The 20,284-nt window shown below is 38.8% G+C and overlaps 1 protein-coding gene across 4 annotated transcripts in view; it reads right to left on the bottom strand.

Moving 5' to 3' along the window:
• Window positions 1–20,284, bottom strand: part of LOC144631810 (elongator complex protein 4-like) — a 53,263-nt gene that overhangs the window by 24,380 nt on the left and 8,599 nt on the right. For 2 of the 4 annotated variants that reach the window (XM_078490376.1, XM_078490377.1), the window contains exons 1-10: window positions 19,835–20,203; window positions 19,671–19,706; window positions 18,159–18,280; window positions 17,349–17,483; window positions 17,076–17,218; window positions 15,899–15,986; window positions 10,204–10,386; window positions 9,395–9,503; window positions 8,761–8,867; window positions 8,115–8,249 (exon numbers count right to left, since the gene is read on the bottom strand). In XM_078490376.1, the coding sequence (XP_078346502.1) occupies window positions 8,127–8,249; window positions 8,761–8,867; window positions 9,395–9,503; window positions 10,204–10,386; window positions 15,899–15,986; window positions 17,076–17,218; window positions 17,349–17,483; window positions 18,159–18,280; window positions 19,671–19,706; window positions 19,835–19,961 (1,173 nt within the window). In that variant the 5' untranslated portion in view covers window positions 19,962–20,203 and the 3' untranslated portion in view covers window positions 8,115–8,126. Of the gene's footprint in view, window positions 1–6,930; window positions 8,250–8,760; window positions 8,868–9,394; window positions 9,504–10,203; window positions 10,387–15,898; window positions 15,987–17,075; window positions 17,219–17,348; window positions 17,484–18,158; window positions 18,281–19,670; window positions 19,707–19,834; window positions 20,204–20,284 lie in introns of those variants that run through there. The other 2 variants (XM_078490378.1, XM_078490375.1) reach the window with 2 other exon arrangements.

Raw genomic sequence — 20,284 nt, 5'->3', positions numbered from 1 at the left:
ATGCACGAATGATGACAGCCACGTTCAACAATGAGACAGCGTTTCCGATCCTTCGCCGTGACGCACATGCGTCGAGTGGGCTGATCTTTGCGCATGCTCTCATGTGGTGCCATCTGGTTGTTCATCTGCCTTATAAGAGATGAAATCGCAAGAAAGTCGACGCCAAACTTGTCTCGTTTGTCCCTTAACAAGAGCGAAAATAAGTAGATCGGTTTTGCTAAACAATGCTGACCACAGCTTGAGAATGACAAAGCGAAAAATTCTCCACCTCTCTGTAGGCTCGGGATTCTTCAAACAAATGAAGTAATTACGCAATTTAGTTCGCGCGTTTACTGATTAAAGTTCCTCACCGCGGGTGATCAAAATTAGAAATTAAATCGAACGCAAATAAATTTATTTCCCCTAAAAATGGCAACGAAGTGGGAATAGCAGCGTAGCGAAAACGTAGCTAAAATTGTTCTTTTTTATACTTTTTACTTGAAAATATATCAGGAAATAATAAGCAATGAAGAAATTGGGAGATTGGTCATCAAGCAATTGATCAGTCGTTTGCAGACCTAACGTCACCATTACGTACAATCTTTGCCTTGAATTAAAAAGTTGTTTTTTAATGTTCGTCTTCAATTATATCGTTAAGCTGGCGGTGAGAACTTTGAATATTCATTTAAGATTAAAATAATTCCTTTAAATTGAAGTAAAATTCGAAAATTTCCCACGAAAACACCCCCCTGTATAATTTATACACCAATTGGTGTTAAGTTTAAGGTTTCAAGACTTGAGGAAAAAAATATATAAGCTTGCCGACGTCTCGTTGGCAGATGTGCTCGATTTTTGATGCAAAACGTTTTTTCATCATTTCCGCGCGACTGATCACTTTTCGGTGTTAGTAGTAACTTAAAGTTGTTAAGGAGGCTTAAAATGGATTTTAAAACACGCACTATTGACGACCGAAGATTACAATAAACAACAGCGCACAAAGTAAGGCGGTCTGAAGACTCGCCTCTAGTCTACACCAAAAAGCTTTTTAAGATGTTTAATTGCTTACTGAGTAACCGTCTGTGCCATTTACTTCACGACTTCAACTGTCAGTTAAAATCGATGACGTATATGTGGCTGTAAGGGACAATCAGTTTCTAATGGTGGAAGACATTAGGTAAGATGCAAGCGTCTTGTATCTGATATGGCATTACTTATCGCTTCTAGCTTGTCTTAAAATCACACTTTTATGCTTTAAATTCAGGCGTTTGATGAGCTCGCCGACAGTGAACTATCAAATGGGCGAGATCGTGCTAGCCTCACCACACTTCACACGCTTTTAATTTCAGCTAATTATCTAATAAAATGTACGCAGAATTGTTAACTGGAGCCAAAAGACCTGCAATCGATTTGCTAGCTACCGAAACCCATCGTTTTGCAATAAGTTTATCTTATTTTTTTTCCATACAGATGAAAAATGATTTCTTTTCGCTTCACATTTTTAGTTTGTTAAAAAACAAACAAAGCTCGCATACGCAGACTCGTACTTTAACAGGACAGCATTTCAGTGCGTGCAACACTTTTCCAATGGTTCGTGTTTAGCTTCATGCAAGAATTGCTCTAGCCAAAACAATGAGGAATATCATTTTCTCAACCAACCAGAGTAACGTTTCCTTCTCGGCCAATCAGATCGTCGAATGTAGCGCACGGCTCGTCATTTCCCGCGCTTTCTTACGCGACTTTACCAGCGTTTAATTGCACTTAATTTTCCCGCGAATATTTCCCGCGCTACTTATGCAGCGTTTAAAGCTCACAAACGAGCCGAATACGGGTTGTTTTGCTTTGGTTTATTCATATGTTATTAGATACACTAATAACATATAATAAGTTTTCGAATGAAAACTTTCTAACTAGAGCTTTAACCGTCAAAAGTTTCCAATGGACAACACACGAATGAATTAACCAATCTCTCGCATAAGTTTCACATAAATAATGGCTCGCTACCCTTCGAGAGAACGATAGAACAAACAACAGGAACAATGCTCCTAGCTAGCCCCCAAAAACAACAACAACTGCTACAATAGAGGACCAGTACAATTATAAGCTTACAAGAGCTGTCACACTACTGAAGGAAAACGCTTGAGTAACGCAAGGGGCTAAATAAAGCGTTACTGCGCCGGAACCCGAGCATGCGTACAGGGCTTTATAAGAACACATTGGAGACATTGGAATGCTTCCCGGCCTCAGATTCGCAAAAAATAAATGCGCTACGAATGTTAAAAGATAAAGTCCTGGGTGAACGGAGGCGGAGAAGGAATCACTATTATTTAATTAAATCAACCAAAATTAACGTGAGTACATATCTTGCAATGACGCGTTGGTCTTTTCAGAAAAACAAACTTTTATCGGACGCGAAAGATCTGGTTTCCTTCAGAACAATTTCAAGATTAAATCTATTTTGATCAATATCTTGTTTTGTTTCTTTTCTTAATCCACGGTTTTCACTCAGCAAAACAAAAAAACATCTTCCCTTTATCAGTAAACAGTACATACATACAGCTTAGACCACTTGAACTAAAATCATTTTAAGAAAGAATATTCATACGCACAGTCCGACGGCTTTTAAGCGAGGCAAGCTGTCAACGTAGAACTCACAGAACACACTCAAAACGTCATGTTACATTTCACGCCGCATTGATAAACGAAATCTTGAACAAACAAAGCACTAATGGAGAATTGTTCATTTAAAGCAAGATGTCAGTTTGTAAAATGAAAACATGATATTTTAAAATTCAAATGCATACGACTCACACGGTGTAATTTTTATCCAGACACTTAAAATTAAGAAACCTCTTGTCTTGACTATAAATAGACTGTAGGAAACAGTTTTTTTTTTTTCTGGAAAGGATAATAATTTATCAATACATCACATACATACATATCGCCAAAAATAAATTCAAAAGCAAAGCACAAAATTAGCTTTAGGGGCAAACCTCCCAAAAATACTAATAATGATAAAAATTGTGTAACCCAGGCAACTAAGTACGAGGCAAATTCTTATTGAATTCACAGAACACGCTTTTGTTCAGGTTAACACCCGCCTGAAGTTTTTCAGTATCTGGAGCCATCTTAAACAGATTCGTATCAAAAATTAAAATCAAACATGTTTTCGAAAGCAGAATGAAATTTCGTTATCTCATCTCAATATTCTCAAAAGAAAAAAAAAACAGAAAACCATTATCGACAAAATAAAAAACCCACACGAAGTTCTGTACTCCCACGAAAATAAAATAACAAACAACATAGTGCAGCTTTCTGTCAAATTATATCGAGAATTCGAAGGCGTAGAAGTTATATTTTTTCGTTATCGAACCGTCAATCAAGGCCGGACACAGATTAGCTTTTGCCTTTTGCTTAATTGTTCACCCTGGCTTAATTGCTTGGCTTAAGTGTTTTTCTGAGTAAAACAAATGCACATAAAAACGTCAGAAATGTTTTCGTTGTTGATACCTACAGAACCAAAGGTAAAATGATTATTTTTCCAGTGATTTCTGTGTAATTTGGAACGGTTTCGAATTGATACTGGTGATTGGAAACGACTATATTTGTCAGTGATGTGAGGCAACGTCAAAATAAAACGTTAAAGGTTTCATTTGCGGTCGGGTCAAAGTGGCACATGGCCGCTGGCGTTTTGGCTCACTCTGACCCGGGGTAATTTCCGGGCCGGAGTTTAACCCGATTTCTATAGCATAGGAGCCGGACTCATACTCAGTCGCTATTTAGTCATTTTTTTGGGGGGATTGGAAGGAGGGGGGGGGGGGGGGGAGGGGGGAGAAGATTGGATACGAGGGCGGATTCGAGGCGCGCGGGGTGGATCGAGTGGAGCTTGCAACATCCCGCACACCTCAATCCGCCCTCGTATCCAATCTTCTCCCCCCCCCCCTCCCACCCCCCGCCAAAAAAACCAAACAAACAAAAAAAAACACGTAAATACGACGAGCCTGGCATAAGCGACAATGAGAGTGGCTAGTCCATCGCGGGTTAACCCCCCCCACCCACCCAGGATTTTCATCTTGTCCTAACAATTCGCCAATACCCATTTGTACCACTGCGGTTGAGAGATGAACTGTAAGAGTTCAAGTGTCTTGCCCCAAAACACAACACAATGACCCTGGCTAGGGCTTGAACCCGGACAAGCCAAAGCTAGCCACCAAACTACTGCACCTCCCAAAATTAACCGTCTCCACATCAAAAATCTCCTTACATCATCAATGCATTGCCAAGCAGACAGGTGATGTAAATATAGATAATTTTCAAGGTCTACTGGACTGCCAAATGTCTTGATTTCGGACTGAAAAGCCAACAAGTTGACTCCCATGAGAGTATTTTGTCAAATCTCATCGACTATCATCAACTCGGGAAAAACGGGTGAAAACTCTCATCAACTCTCATGAAAACAGTTTGAGCACGTTTAAAGTCGATGAGAGGAGTGCATGATAGTTTCAGGCCAAACGAGAGCGAGAGTTTGAACTCTCATCAACTCTCATCCTCGCTTGGCCCGGACTTTTTAAACTGCAAAACGTAACCAACAGACAACCTCGTTCCCAGGTCTCTCTCCCCCGCCCCCAAGAGCGAGAGAAGAAGATTAGAGAAGGGTTGAGAAAGGCCCTGAGAACGAGGTTGACAAACAGACACCTCGCCACTCGCATCCGTAAGCATTTGTCCTCAAACAAACACTTTCAAATCATTAACTGATAAACACCTTAGGGTTTCTAAAAATTATTTCCTTCTTTCCTCGGAGGATTGTTTCGTGATTCCTGACTCAGCTTCCACACGTTACCAATTAAAGATCAGGAAGCCATACACATGACTTCCTTGAAGACACGCTCCCCTCACCTTCCTGTCGTATGCAACAACAAAACTGGGCTACAAACATAATACAAACACAACACAGTCAAAAGGCAGTATGTAAGTGTGTTACGAACTTATTTTTCTAAAATACAACAAAGGTCATTAGGTTTTATGTTCACTATTTACATTTTTTGTTATATAATATAGATTTTATTCTTTTAACCTCCCCGTTCGTTTTCACGCCTTAATTAATGAATTATTCCAGTTTTCATTACACTTTGCAATCCCACTTATTGAACATTTATACTTACTCACGATGTATGATGTTTTATTCCAAACATGTTTTCTGTAAAATGTATTTTAAAAGCGTCGTGTAGGTTGGCCAAAACCTTGTCACTTCGTACTGCTATGCTTGACACGAAAACTATGAAGACGTTATCGTTTTAGTCAATTTTCACTCGTATACCCAACTTACTGATCCTTGCATCTAAAGTTTATAAGGATCGAGAACAACGTTCAATTTGAGACATAACATTTCAAATAATTCTTTACCAATCGTTACCTTGCCCATTAATCCGAATCTCCTGAAATATTAATGCCGTTAGACATTGTTTTGCGAAATTACATAACATGCAGAAGGCTTACCCCCCCCCCTACCCCCCTCCCAGGAAAAATAATAACATATCGGAGGACACAATCTAAGTGTCTAAACTTCGCTGGTCAGAAAGGATCTTATAATTTTTCTTTTATTTAACATGTTATTTAGCAATTCAAAATTTACCCAGGAACTTTCCTTTTCTGAGAGGAAATTTCCGCCCCGCTCCGCACAAGCACGCTAAAAAACGTATATGTTTTGTACACAGTAAATTTTAATATTGAAGCTCGAATATAAAGAATTTAAAAAGGATACAAAAATTTATATGTTGACGCCCAACCTATACTTCTAGCTCTCAATTTTTATAAGTGGAAATTTAAATTTTGCCTTAAACCCAGAATTTTCATTTCTTACAAAACGTAACAAAAAAAAAAAAAACGTCGTATTCTTCAAAGCGTAGTTCAAATTAATCTGCTTGTTAACAATTCGACGAAAACAAAGTTTAAAGAATCGTAATCAGTATTGGTTAACGGAAAAATTGCCTCGGGCCGGAGAGCTCACAAAGAAGGAAAATCAATTAAAATTTGCATGAAAGAGAAAATTTTGACAGATTAAGAAAAGAAAAACGAGCCTTCAGTTGTAAACCACCTGCAAGTCAGGATTAAAGAACGAATTGCGGAAAGGGATTTTCAAGAGCATTAAAACAAAACGTTGCCTTTAGTTCACAAAAACCGGCCTACACTGCCGGAGAAAAGCGCACGGTTTCGCAAATATACGCGTATTTTTGAAACTCAAAACCCCCGCGGATGTATATTTTTCACAACTATGTAATATAGCACTTTGTAATTTCAGTATTTTTCAAGAGTTTTACATCATATAGAGTGAAAGCATATGCGTCAATGCTGTTACATTGCGCGTCATACATCAACTAACAAGATATCAAGATGATTAAGATCATTTTACTGAGATATGCGATTGAATACATATCAAGCTGACTTTTATTTTTGTAAAGGAACATGTGGGTTTAAAGCGCAAAATTAAAACGTCGATTATTAAAATAAAACCGTGCTTTAAATAACGCTTAAATTGAAACGTTTTTTCCTGTTTCGCCCGCGTCAAAATATAACAAGCGATTTTTCTAGTAGACACGATATCTCCACTCGAGAAACATTCAAAGCTGGGCAGAAACAAGGTCATCAATTAGCAAAAAAAAAAAGACTCTGTACATAGCGAGTGGGAGCTATATAAACAAGGTTAAAAGTTGTTTAACAAAAGGGGAATAATTTGGCTTTGGTGATCTTGAGCCTTGTTTAATGGTAGTCATAATTTATGCGTGAACTTCAAAATATTCAAGTTTGTCAATTACTTAAAAATGTAATTACTACATTCGAAAAGTGTGATATGCTTGTCAAAACAAGTTCTACTTAACCACGTCAACAAATATGCGGGCGGAGGGGTAAGCTGAAATAATAATGTCAAAAATAAAACGAGTGAAGGTCGCTTAGGAATAAAAGTGTTATATTTTTAATCCATAGTTTATAACATTTGCCATTGGTTAGTCTAAAAGGCTACCGCCTTTAACTAGATGTAATCTTAAAATATTTTCATATCCCATTAAAAACAAAATTCATTTTCTTTCTTCATTAAATCGATAAATGTCAATCTGAATTAATCTGCTTATATGAAAAACTTTTTAAGGCGCGTGTACTCGCGAGAACTCACGAAAGCCACCACGTCAGCATGATGTCATAAAGTTGCTTCATGTCACTCAATGCCTCTGATAAAATCGCGGGCTCAGTTTATGCTTGATGACGGGTTTCTGCCTTAGAAGCTAAACAGGTTCATCATTTCGCTGAGAGTTCATTCATTGCCCTGTTAATGCAAGTTTACCGCAGTCAGATTTCAACATCATAAACTGATGTCTTGTATTTCTTACAGAGCCAGAGAAATAAAAAACCTCTAAACACGTCCATGTAAGAAAACGTTTCTTGTTCTTTCATATGGGTAAAGCAGATTCAGCAAGTATAATTCATGTGCGTTCAAGATGCGTTCAAACAGTGTTTAAATTGCGTTCAGAATGCGTTCAAAATGCGTCCGTAAGGCACCACCATTTAGCTGAGTCTCCAGCACTCATCCCTAGCGTTAACATGAACCAGATGGTCAAAGACCCAAATAACTCTTCTTTAAGATTCCATCGTTGTTCATTTTATGTGGGAGAATCGGTTGCCTAATGGTCATCGCGCGCTGCCAAGTCACCACAAGATCGAGAGCTTGAATGTTCGCACGTGGTCATTGTCCTGAGCTTTGTTTTTGAGCTTGAGACTTCAATGTCAGCTAGATTTCCGCCGCTATCTCGAGTCCGGTCTTTGTTCCTCCTGAGAAGCGGCTGGTAATCAGCCTAACGTCACTGTCACAGCTGCTCTCTCCTTTCCAGATGTATAAACGGCGTTTACGGGTGTCGGCGAACTGTTAGTAGTACCTGGCAAATATGCTGCAGGTAACCTGGAGTTTGACTAGCAACCCATCCAGGGGGAGTAGAAATACCCTAGTTGCTTCACGCTACAGAATCGCAGGGAGATATGCGCCGATTGTGTGGGTCACTTCGTATTCGAGCAAGGCTTATTAGCAATCCACAGTAACAGATACAATAACCTTGTTACGATTGATCTAAGGCAGTTGACACTCTGTTTACCTTGAGTTGTGATCAGAAGTCCAGACGGCTGTTTGTAAACGTGGACTGGCACGAGAGAGATCCAGGCTTCCCTCGGACTGAATCTTCCTGAGTCCTGTTCGCTGCTTCTGAGAGATCTGGAGGAAGGTGGAGTTTCTATGGAAACAAGCAAAAAATGGATAGCGTGAGGTGTGACCACCTTTGAAACACTTGCCAGTAGTAACTGAACATCTTGGGAAAAAAGCTGTGTTAAAGTAATACCGTATCTAGAACTTATCTAGAACTTAAAGTTTATAGAACTTCGTAAGAGGTTTTGGGTGGGCGTATAAAAAAAAAAAAAAATAAAAAAAAGGAAAAAAGCCCAAAATTTCCAACGGGGAGGGGCATATATCCAAGGTGGAGGGGGGGGAGCTATAAGCGGAATAAAAAAAAAAACGTTTCGAAACGAGCCACGGCAGTGTTGATCGAAATACGCTTTTAAGTTAAAAAGTCATAATAAAGCAACATTTATCCCTGTTCAGTATTGTCATCCAGCAGAGGGGGGCTTATATTCGGGGGGGGGGGGGAGGGGGCTTATAACTGGAATTTTGCGGTAATAGCGCACTTCCTTATATCTTCCAGCGACAAAGCCGAAATTGAAAAACAGGTTCAGTAATCAGAAGCTTACCTCAATGGTCATTTTCTTTCTCCTCAGTTTGAAAGCGAGGTCGAAGGAATCTGGCACGTGACACACGAGAGAGTTCAATCGAGGCAAGCGAACAATGTGAAATAGACCTAGAATGTAAATGATGGCTTAATCACTATCAAGAAAATGAAAGTCAGAATAACAATGTACTAGAGAAAAAAACGAACTGTTAGGAACGATTACAAGAAGATCGTCAAGAAAACAAACTTCTAGGACACATGTGTAGATGAATTGATTTCCATTCAAATTTTTTAATTGGCTGTCGAACGTTGAGATATATTTGCCCTGGATCTGCAATACGTTCTCGAGCTTTGTGATTAGTTAAGTCAAATCGTGGAACTTGCTATAGCTAATCAGAAAAGACACGCGAATCGTAACTGGCTTACGCCGGCTAACGCACATTTTCCCGCGCTTGCCGCCAGTTGCCTGTTTTTGCGTCGATTCCTTAGTGGTTCATTTGGGTATTTGCTTTGTTGTGATTGGTCACATTTAAAAACATTGGTGTTGGCTTTACGATAAAGCCGCGTTAAATGGATTTTGGAAAGCGTTCTTCTTTCTTTTAGACTACTATCAGACTAACAAGTTTTCATGGGAAATGAGTAGTAAAGAGGTTTACCATGGTAGTCTTTGTAAACTGGGTTCGTTTCATTTTCAGAGCCAACAAATGACTCCAATTTTACAACCGTGTCACACAGTCTTTCTACACGCCGAGTGAGGGCTGGGTCCTGGAGAAAAAAAAGAAACAAAGGGTCACTAAACTACTGACTGCCAGTGAGAGTAAGGCTTCGGAATTTGCAGTTTCCAATTTTACTTAACCGTTAGCTTCCATTGTCATTTTTTGTATATGTTCTTGCTATTAATAATTTTGTGAATATCACAAGTTCATGTTTGTTAAAATTACGCATTTTTAGTTAATATTTTGTTATTTGTGCAACATACAGTAAAGAATCCGTATTTCTAGTAGCCTCACACCTCCAGGGGAAACTGGAAATCAAAAAAGGTTCAAGTTAGCGAGAGGTTCGAGTTATGAAAATTTGTGTTAACAAAATTCAACTATACTATCCAAGGGAAACGAAAATTGGTTTGAGAAATCGCGAGTTTCGAGAAACCGAGGGTTCGAGAAATTGGGACTCTACTGTTAATTGATAATATATAGATTTAGGCAAGCCTAAAAGCGGAGCTGACCCTAGTTATTTCCCCTTAATAATTTTTTAGACTGTTTTTTATTCATGTTATTTTCTTTATATATGATATGTATCCCTTTTCACCATGAACAACAGCACCAAATAAGAGTTAAAAATCGATCAATCAAAAACATCATTAGTAGTTTATGCATAACCTTGGTTCTAAAGATACACTCGCAACTCTCAAAGTTAAACAGGGTTTGCTCTAGAACATATCCATACCCCCATCATAACATTATACCTGAAACAGATGTGTCGGAACAGTTACAAGGCAAACTGCTAGAGCTGAGCGCAGTGTGGCACGTAACTGGAACAGAAACCTGGTCAAAGCAGGGCTCATTTCATTTGCGATGTGCTGTTCTTCACCCCAAAGTGGCGAACCCAGACCATGAAGAACTATTCTGAGAATTGTTCTGTTTTCAAGCTAAGAAAAAAGAGAAAACAAGAATGTAATTTATCATTCACATATGCCGGCTAAAAAAGTAGGATCCCAGGGAGGGTTTCCCACACAGAAGTGTTTGTTTTTATTTTAGGTAAAGGAATTCAATTACGGGGATAAAAGATTTTGGGAATAATGGTTGGCCAAGAGCTGTGATCATTTGTTTTTTCTTGAGGGGGGGGGGGAGGGGGGTCTATCTCATTCTCGTAGGGTACAAAGAAAATTGATTTTCAAAGTTGCCATTATAATAAATAATAATAAAAAGTATTTTTATAGCGCCAAAATCCACTAATAGTCCATGAGCCAGGACCTCAAAAATCTATTTCCGTAGCACCCCCAACCGAACAAAGTTTCATTGGTACCAAATGAAAGCTCAGGGCCTAGTGTTTTATATTCAACTTGTTTCCAGCTGTGAAAATGGAGCTTAACAAAGAAAATGAGGTGTTTGTAACAGGGGGTGGGTGGGGATAAATTTGAAACATTAGATCGGTGTTATATAACAATGCTGATATCTATAACATCGTTACACCAATATTCATTAAATTTGGATGAGTTAAACAATCGATCATACTCTATAATATGAGATGCTATTTAATGAATTAGCGAACGCCATAGAGGCCGTTGCTAAGGCCTATTTAATGAAACAACGACACTTCAAATCCTGAGTTTCAGAATGAAAGTTAAATGGCTGTGTTTTTAATAAAAGCTGTATTAGCGCAATAAAGGTTTAAAATAGGAAGCAATGTACAAACTAAACTACTCTCCAGGTGAAGAATTTCGGAATTAGCAAGTATTTTCTTGCATTTTGAGGTATTTAATACCTTAGCAGCCATTTGTTTACATGCAGGCCTTTGTGTACAGTATGCACACTGTCAAGCACACTGCACGGTTATATCCAGCAAGTACAACGGTTTTGAAATAAAAGGAGTGAAATATATTGTGCTAGAATGAAAATGTGGTCGTTTTTGTACCAGTTATGTCATTATGGCAATGATTGCTAGGCAAGGTTATTGAAAACGTTGTTCTTTATTACCATTCGCAATGGTGAGTATACTGTACTTCACGAATAGCTGGTATATCAACTTCACAAACCCGTCTCAGTTTTGTGTTCATATATGTTCCTAAACTCATTGAAATTCCACGAAACATGAAGAAATAAGGAAACTGTTAAAAATATGGAGAAACCGCTAACACATTCCTATTCAAACAAAACGACAGCTTCTATTTACAGAAATGATGGTAAATACAAAATGCTATTGATAATGCCTCCAATGGCTCTAATCATTCTTTTAGACTCAAAATGTAATAATAATAATGATAATGATAACAGTAATAGTAGTAATAAAAAAAAAATAATAATAAAATAATAAAATAACAATAAAAATGATAAAATAATTATAATTAAAAACATTTAAAAATATTACTGATCATTTTTAAGAAAAAACTACTATCAATGCAGGTCCTGAAAAAAAAATATCTAAATATGTATAAAGAATCACAGTATTTGAAAAAAAAAATAAAAAAGAAAATTTCAAATTTCCAATGGCAATGGAGTCGAAATCTAAAAAAATGTGTTTTTCTACATATTTCTAGGTATATTTTTCGCTCTATCCCCTCTTTCCTCCTTCTTGACCAGTTGGTGCAACTACTTCCTCGCAAAATGCACTCTGCGATCACTCTTGTCCAGTCAGCCGACTCCGGCACTGTACCTTGCAGCCACAACAAACCAGCTCCATCACCGCCTCAGGTGCTAGAGCTTGGTCTGTATAATCAATATTCAGTTCCTGGTCCTTTTATATATCATCCGTTACAAACTGAATTATGGGCTGTCGGGTTTGCCTCCAAAGCATTTCTCCAAATATAGCCTGTAAGGTTGCTGTATATGTTTCTTGAGGGCAGACATTCAGTGGCGGGAGGTGGTGCGACTGTAATTCTTTATTTTGCAGAATAAGTGGTATCTAACTTGATTAAATCTTTCCCTGCCTTTCCATACAAAAAGTACACAAGTTCTTCAACATCTGCTGCATGTTCGTCCCTCACATGTACATTATCGTGGCCAAGGGGAAGAACTAGTTCTCGTAGTTTGTTATTTCCTTAACTAGCTTAAAAGCTTTCATTTTCCGTTTGCAGGAGAAGGCACTAACAGAATCGCAGCCAGTCAGTGCAAGAAGGCCTGGAAGCACTTTGCATACTACTTCCCCTAACTGATTGCAGACACTGGAAATGTCCACGATTCGAGAATGATTCTGAGTCCTAATTACGATGGCAATCTTGCTGGTTTGATGATGGCTTGCCAGCACTTTCACGTCTGCATCAGAAGAGTAAATACTCAATTGTCGATGACCATTGTGAATGCATCCAGAACGTGCAAAAACATCCCAGTTCTTCCTGCTCGGTATAAAGCTCTGGGACTGCCGTTGACAACACACGACCATCGCTTCCCGTAAGTCTTGTACCCAAGGAGCCATCTGTGACGTACACAACACGTCCTTCTAGCTTGTGAGAATACGAATGTCTTGCTCATTCACAAGCAAGGATATGAAGCAGGCAAGTCTTCCCAGTGCTCAGAAATGTCTTCCGGCCATTGTCGTGAGCAATTCAACGTTGCTGTGAGCTACTAATCTCCACAGTCTGTCCATCCCGACTGCGCTTGCTTCTTTCAGCATTTTTGATTGAAATTACAGGGTACTGATGCCCGGCTAATAGCACTATAGGCACTGAAATTGTCTGGCACATGTGTCATTACCTGAATCACAGCCACGGCATCAATGATAACAAAGGTAGAAAGTAGTGAAGAGGGCAACACAGGAACATTTTTATCCAGCAGCTTAGACAAAACAGCTTTGTTTGTCTTTGCCAGCAGTGATCCATTAAGTGCTGCCAAAGACCAAGGTAGCGCGCCTAGTTGGTGTGCAAACAAGTCTCTGATATACCTTGCGATTCTCATCTGGAGTCTGACCAATAACAAGAAGTCTGGCGATGAGATTTCTGTCTGCCTTGAGCATTACATCCCTGCCTCCTGTCTCCGTGGCTTTGGATTTCACTGCATTTGTAAACGTTTACAGCCTCAGTTTGGTGAGGGTGTCGAGGGTGGCATTTGTCAGGATTTGTTACCAAGATACAAGATTGACAGACGCGCTTTTGCACGGGCTCATTGGTCACTTCCTCGTGTGCTGCTGGTTAAGAGGAGAGTTTCACTTTTTTTCTATCAGCTCTTGTCGCGTGGTCTTTATTTGTGCATGGCCAATAGCATCTCTTGTGATATCCTCCCTTAGGACCTTCGCTCTAACATCCTTCCATTACTCTAAAACTCCATCTTTCCTGATTTGCACAGGTTTAAAATGACTTCTATATGTCTTATTGTTAAAGATACACAGATTGCCATTAACATTTCTAACGTGGCAAAGGCATTTACCTCACTGAGTTTGGTTTACTATCATTGACTGATCGAGCACGTTTTCCTTGAGGAATATTTAGTTCAGTCATTATTGTGTACAACAGTAGAGCCACTGTGCAGCAGGCAATATGGTTCAAGACGCTACATTGTACATACAAAATATTCAAAGCTTATAAACAACAGCGGAAGTAAGGCACTCGAAACCCTCGCAATGAAACACACAGTCAAGAAAATGATACTCGAACATTGTGCAAATGGCATGCACTATTGATGCTGCAAAAATTGTGTTATCTTATTCAAAAATAATCAGCAATTATCTCATTAGATAATTACATAATAATAGTATTGATAATTAGTATACGTACCAACCACAGAAACCACAGATACAGAATAACGTAAAAAAAAAACACATTGGGAACTTTTGCAATCGTAATTCTCTGTTTATAATATACAATATAACATTTTACTATACTCCACAGTCACCCATGAAAAATGAGTTTTGAAGATCATGCTCTCGTGTTACTTTTTTAATCGTGCGAGTGGTTACAAAATCAGTGAATTGGATGATTTGGTGATGTTCTCAGAAAACCCAAGGAACAGGCACATGACAACCAAGTTACTGGCATCGTATATAAAGTGGAATGCAAATCGTGTCCTTTTGTATACATTAGTGAAAGTCAAATATCCTGGAACTCTAGAGGGGCAAAGCACTACCCTGGCACTCGAGGCAATAATGAGTCTAAAAAGAATAAAAAAACTTTCAAGAGGAGGCTCCCCTCACATGACGTCGTTTTCAGAGAGGTCCTTAAATTAAACTAATTACAAGGTTAAAAATCAAGTTAAAAATCAAGTCTGCCATAAAACAGCACTCGGAGACCACTGGATATGACATTCATCCAAACTTTGTAGAAATACTGGAACGAGGTGTTTATTTTTAAAATCTTTGGATTCCACAGTAAACACCGAAGCTGTTAATGAACGCCAGTCTTTCCCTAAAGCGTATTTGCCACTAATTGTTTCCCTTAGGGACCGTCAGAAGTTTTAAACTTTTAAATTTATTCTTTAAGTAATTTCATTGTGAGGAAGGCAACAGAAACGTTGCCGAAAATTTAATTTTAACATTTTAAAGGTAAGATACAACCATATTTTTAATTTTTATTATGACCACTGATCACCCAAACAGCAATAATTTTTGAAATACTGCTATATTTCAGCTCATCGTACTACTTTTACGTCCCAGCTGTTCAAAAGTCTACATGTAAACAAATGGTTGCTAAGGTACTAAATGTCTCAAAATGCAAGGAAATATTTGCTAACTGAGGGATTTTTAACTCGGGGAGAAGTTAAGTTTGTACATTTCTTCCAATAATAGCTTTCATTGCGCTATAACAACTTTTATTAAAAGCGTGACCATATAACTTCCATTCTGAAACTCAGGATTTGAAGTGTCATCGTTTTATTATATAGGCCTTAGCAACCGTCTCTATGGTGACAGTTAATTAATTACAAAGCATCTTATGTTAAAGAGTATGATCGATTGTTTAATCCCTCCAAGTTTAGTAAAGTTTGGTGTAATGAGGTGGGAGATATGGGCCTTGTTATAATATACCGATCTGAATGTTCTAAAGTTATCCCCACCCACACCCTGATAAAAACCTCTCGTTTTTCCCTTTAAGCTCCATTTTCGCGGCTGGAAACAAGTTGAATATAAAACACTAGGCCCTTAGCTTTAATTTGGTACCAAGGAAACTTTGTTCGGTTGGGGGTGCTACGAAATTGCTTTTCCAGCCACTTTTTACAAATTGGCTCATGGACTATAATTGCTCATGGCGCTTTACAATAAAAAAAATATTAACTTGCCCATTTGGGCAAGTTGGATTGATTATGTGCTAGCCCAAAGGCCTTTCTCAGTGGCTTTACTAAATCTGCCAACAAAAAAGTCCAAAATAATGTTACTTGTTGCCCATCGGGCAAGTGATAGATGAAATACACTAGCCCAATATACTGTAGCCAGACAGAAAACTATAAACTTGGAGCTAATCAAAATCATTGATAATTTACAACTGTATTATAGATACTGCAACAGCAGACGTCTCATACCCCTTTTTCTGATGTGGTAAATCCTCCATCTTTAATGGCAGTATTTATTCTTGAGATAAGAGCACTGTAGACATTATGTTGACTTGATCTAGTGTAACGAAATGTCAAGCGAATTTTATGACTTAGAAGAAGATTTAAAAAGTGTTTTGCTAACAAGGGCAAGAAGCAAGTCTCAATGTCATGGTGATTGTATTGACCACCACACATTGATCCTTGAGATATTGCTTTGAAAGGAAACACCATTGCCCTGACTTGATGGCTTTGGCAATATCAGATTACAAGTAAAGATTGGTACTTACTGTGAACAGGCGGCTATCTAGTCAATATGGTAATACATAGGGAAGCTTTCAGCCATGTGGCCCATCCTGCCGGAGCTTATTCTTGTTTCTGTAGCATAAAGTGGCTAGGAATATTTCTACTCCCCCCTGAATGGGATGCTAGTCCAACCCAGGGTAACCCTCAGCATATTTCACCCATACCCATTTATACAACTGGGTGGAGAGGGGCACTACAAAAGTTAAAGACAATTAGTTTATTGCCCAAGAACAAAACACAGTGACCCCAGCCAGGGCTCGAACTCGGACTGCTCGATCCAGAGTCTGGCACGCTAACCATTAGGTCACCACTTATCCCACAGCTATCAAGTGAGAGCAATGATAAAAGGTTTTGGCCAGCCACACCCTTTTCTTCAATTAGAGAGCCGGTTCTCAGGCTTAACGTTATTAACTGATATTTCATTAGAACAACCGTGATTATGGCTGTGGTAAACGCTCATCCTAAACCTACCCCTAAAGTCACAGTACATCTTGGCATGCGACTTGGACTACCTTAAGTTACATGTATCTATAAGGGGGGAGGGGCAGATCCAGAAAACTCAGAAAGCGGGAGCCAGAAAAATTGTGGAGAGAGTGCAAGCCCCCCCGCCCCACACACACACACAATGATTAGGGTGGGACATGACCCCCCCTTGCCCCCCTCTCCTAAATCCACCCCCGCACATTAGTTACATTATTGTAAATGATACTAATTAAAACTATTACAAGCCCCTTAATCTAACAGTCACAAGAAGACAATACTTTAACTTCAACTCAATCACGAGTACATGCAAGAATATGCCCTTGACTTGCTGCAAACAGAATTTAACAACAGAAACGTTTCCTGTTCACAGTTTACTTACTTTCTTTCTTCAGCGCATTCAAGACACTTCGACATCTCGCTGGTCACACTGAAGGTTTGAACAGGGACAGAGCTAAGCTTCTGTTCATCCATAACTCGAGTCAAGTCAAAGTAGTGACCAAATTTAGTTTGCGATGGTGAAGACTATTGAGAATAAGAGAGAGATGGAAATTTAGTGAGATTATCAATTTTTAGGTTTAAGAAATGTTTAATCAAGTGCGCTATCAAAGAGGCAGTTATGTAATAAAACTTTTCCCAAAGAGCACAAACCAACCTCAAATTTAGGCTGATTCTGGTATCTCCAAGCAATCTTCATTGACTGGTCTTGTGAAGATTTTTCTTCTGGTTCCTGTGTATTACTTACAGATGTCTTATTTTCTGTTTTGTCGTCTGTTTGTTGTGGAAGGTCCTGACATAGCAAGGAGGAAAACATGAGAACTTATCAATTGCTGATTTTTTATGACCAAGTCAGGACAAAAGAGCAAACTAGGCTGCATTTGCTTTAATAACAACTTAATTATTCTAATAACAAATCATTTCTTGTCTGATCCGAACAACCATCTAGTTTGTTTCCTGTTCCATGAACAATACAGGTAAATATATTTCAGAGCATTTTTTAAAATATATACTTAACATGTTAGCTACTTTGCAGTGGTGGATCCAGATCTTCAGATAAGTGGGGCCCCCGATCATCCAGACCCTGCAATAAGAGGGGGCCTGCTCTCAAAAATAATTTTTCTCGGCACTACAGGCCTCTATTTGGCCTAAAAATAAAGTGGAAGCCCGGGCCCCCTGGGCCCCTCCCCTAGATCTGCCACTGCTTTGAACCGAGTTTAAATTCCACTCTTGAAAGTAAAATTTTTGGACTTTGCAAACATTTTAGGACCTGAAAAAATCGTTTTTAGAGCTTTAGTGCTGGAAAAATTCCTTTGTCAAGAAAAAAATTTCCAGAAAGTTTCCAGAATTTTTTGGTCCTTTGCAAAGCCTGTGTTGGCATGCAGCCAAAGCCAGGAAAGTACTTCTATCTCTTGCTCTCCACAATCTTTATAAAATTGTCTTATAATTGTGCTAAGGTCTCAGTTACCTTTAACATATTACTGGGTTCAGGCTCGGCAGATGCCAGGAAGATGGCATGGCCAGACACAACTCCTTCAGCAAGAAAATATTTTGAAAGTTGTCGTGCGTATGAGCCATAAGAATCTTCCTCTAAAAATAAACAAATAGGTTAAATGTGAGCAGATTGTCAGGCTCAGGCTTGCTTGCATGACATTTTCTGCCAGCATAGAAGGGGGAGGGGAGGGGGGAACAAAACAAATTTAAGAAGTGACAAAATAATGGGATATTCCATTTCATCCATTTTGCCCTATAATTTGAGGTATTAGCTGCAAGACCATAAGAAAAAATTAAAAAAAATACATAACTTCCTCCCTTGCCCATAGAAAATTGGGCATTTCATATTAAACCCCTTCAGATGTCCAGTTGGAACAAAATTCTTCATTGTTGTTAATACAGGCTGGGCAGGGGGGAGGGGTCGCTGTACATATCACAAATAAAATGGATGGTGCGATATATTAAGCTATTCTAAAAATAGCTTGTCTGTATAATAGCCGTCTCCTATGTCCTTCCGGGATACGTACCTTTTTCGGGAGCCGGAAGGAAATGTAGAGAAGGCTGTAGACTACATGCACAAAGGACTCAAGATAATAAATTCAGTGATCACAGGCGGCCCAAGCTCACAATAAGAGGAGTTTATACAGTAATTCATATGTTAATTGTATGCAAAACGTGACTCTCGCCTTGCACTATATGGAGGTGTTGTGTTACGGCGGGTTGCACTTATGTTTATATAAAGCCAGCTCTCGATGATGAGATTTTACTCTAATAAAATTTAAAATTACCCAGAAATATGTTGCAATTTTTAAATAAAAATCAATTTTTCCTATCGCGCCGTCTTATTTGATGTAAACAGACAATTAGCCGATTTATTTGTGCGGTATGCCTGACATGTCTGTGCGCGATAAGGCTAAGGGCTCCGCACGCGGCGGTGTTTTGTTACATGAGACCGTTGTCCGTTGGGTCGAAGTAACAAAAATATAAGGATTTGTATGGAACGAAACGAAGGTGGTTAGCAGCAAATATATTGGAAAATTTCATATGACTACTTCCTCCCGCTTTTGGTGAGGCGTTCTCCCTGGGGAGATCGTTGGCGATTCCATCGCCGATTTTTTCCTGTCCCCTCTACCAAAAGAAGGAGAAGCTCCTTCTTTTGGTAGAGAGGGGACAGCTGAAAAATCGGCTGAAATGGCATTTTCGATAGGAAAAATTGATTTTTATTTAAAAATTGCAACATATTTCTGGGTAATTTTAAATTTTAAATTAGGTAAAATCTATCATCGAGAGCTTGGCTTTATATAAACATAAGTGCAACCCGCCGTAACACAACACCTCCATATAGTGCAAGGCGAGGTCACGTTTTGCATACAATTAACATATGAATTACTTATAAACTCCTCTTATTGTGAGCTTGGGCCGCCTGTGCAGTGATCGAAAAAAGTGAGCTTAGGGGCAATTATGGAAGAACGGAAATGTTACCTACCGACCATTAAAACGGTTCCCACAGCAATTCCACCTCCTGAAAAATAATTATTTTAATTAAAATCACGTTTGGATTCAGAACCAGTGAAATTTGTAAGCTTAATAACAAAACCTCTCCGACAAAACCTCTCCCCTGATCTTTATCGATTAGATCAATAACGTTACCTATCACACTGTCCATAGATGGCACTCCAGAAGATATCAAGAGTTGATTGTTATGAAGCGACGGCCTTGTTCCTGGAGGATAAACGGCGCGGCCTCGAGAACCTTTCTTCTTGAAACTAGTAGCCATTTTGAATTTTGGAGGATTTTTTATATGAAGTATAATACCATTTTATGAATACCACTGATTAACATAGCGCGGGCAAGTAACAAATTGTACAAGGGGACATAGGACAGTAGAATTACACACTATTTTTCAAGAAAAGGGGTAACTCAACCTAATCACCATAATTTGTTGTCGAAATCTGTTCCATTGTTAGATAAACTTCTTGTAAATACGTTTCGTTAAAATCTATTTTGTTTTATTTTCGAGACTGCTAAGAAGATCTTTCCCTCCCTAGCCCCTCCCCTTTAACCGCTATTTGCTCAATGACGTAATGGAAAGTTCCCGCC

Source organism: Oculina patagonica, chromosome 12, assembly GCF_052425735.1.
Source record: "Oculina patagonica isolate OP01 chromosome 12, crgOcupat, whole genome shotgun sequence".
In the NCBI taxonomy this organism is placed as follows: domain Eukaryota; kingdom Metazoa; phylum Cnidaria; class Anthozoa; order Scleractinia; family Oculinidae; genus Oculina; species Oculina patagonica.
The sequence above is the reverse complement of the archived record's forward strand: the minus strand, read 5'-3'. Positions and strand labels throughout refer to the sequence as shown.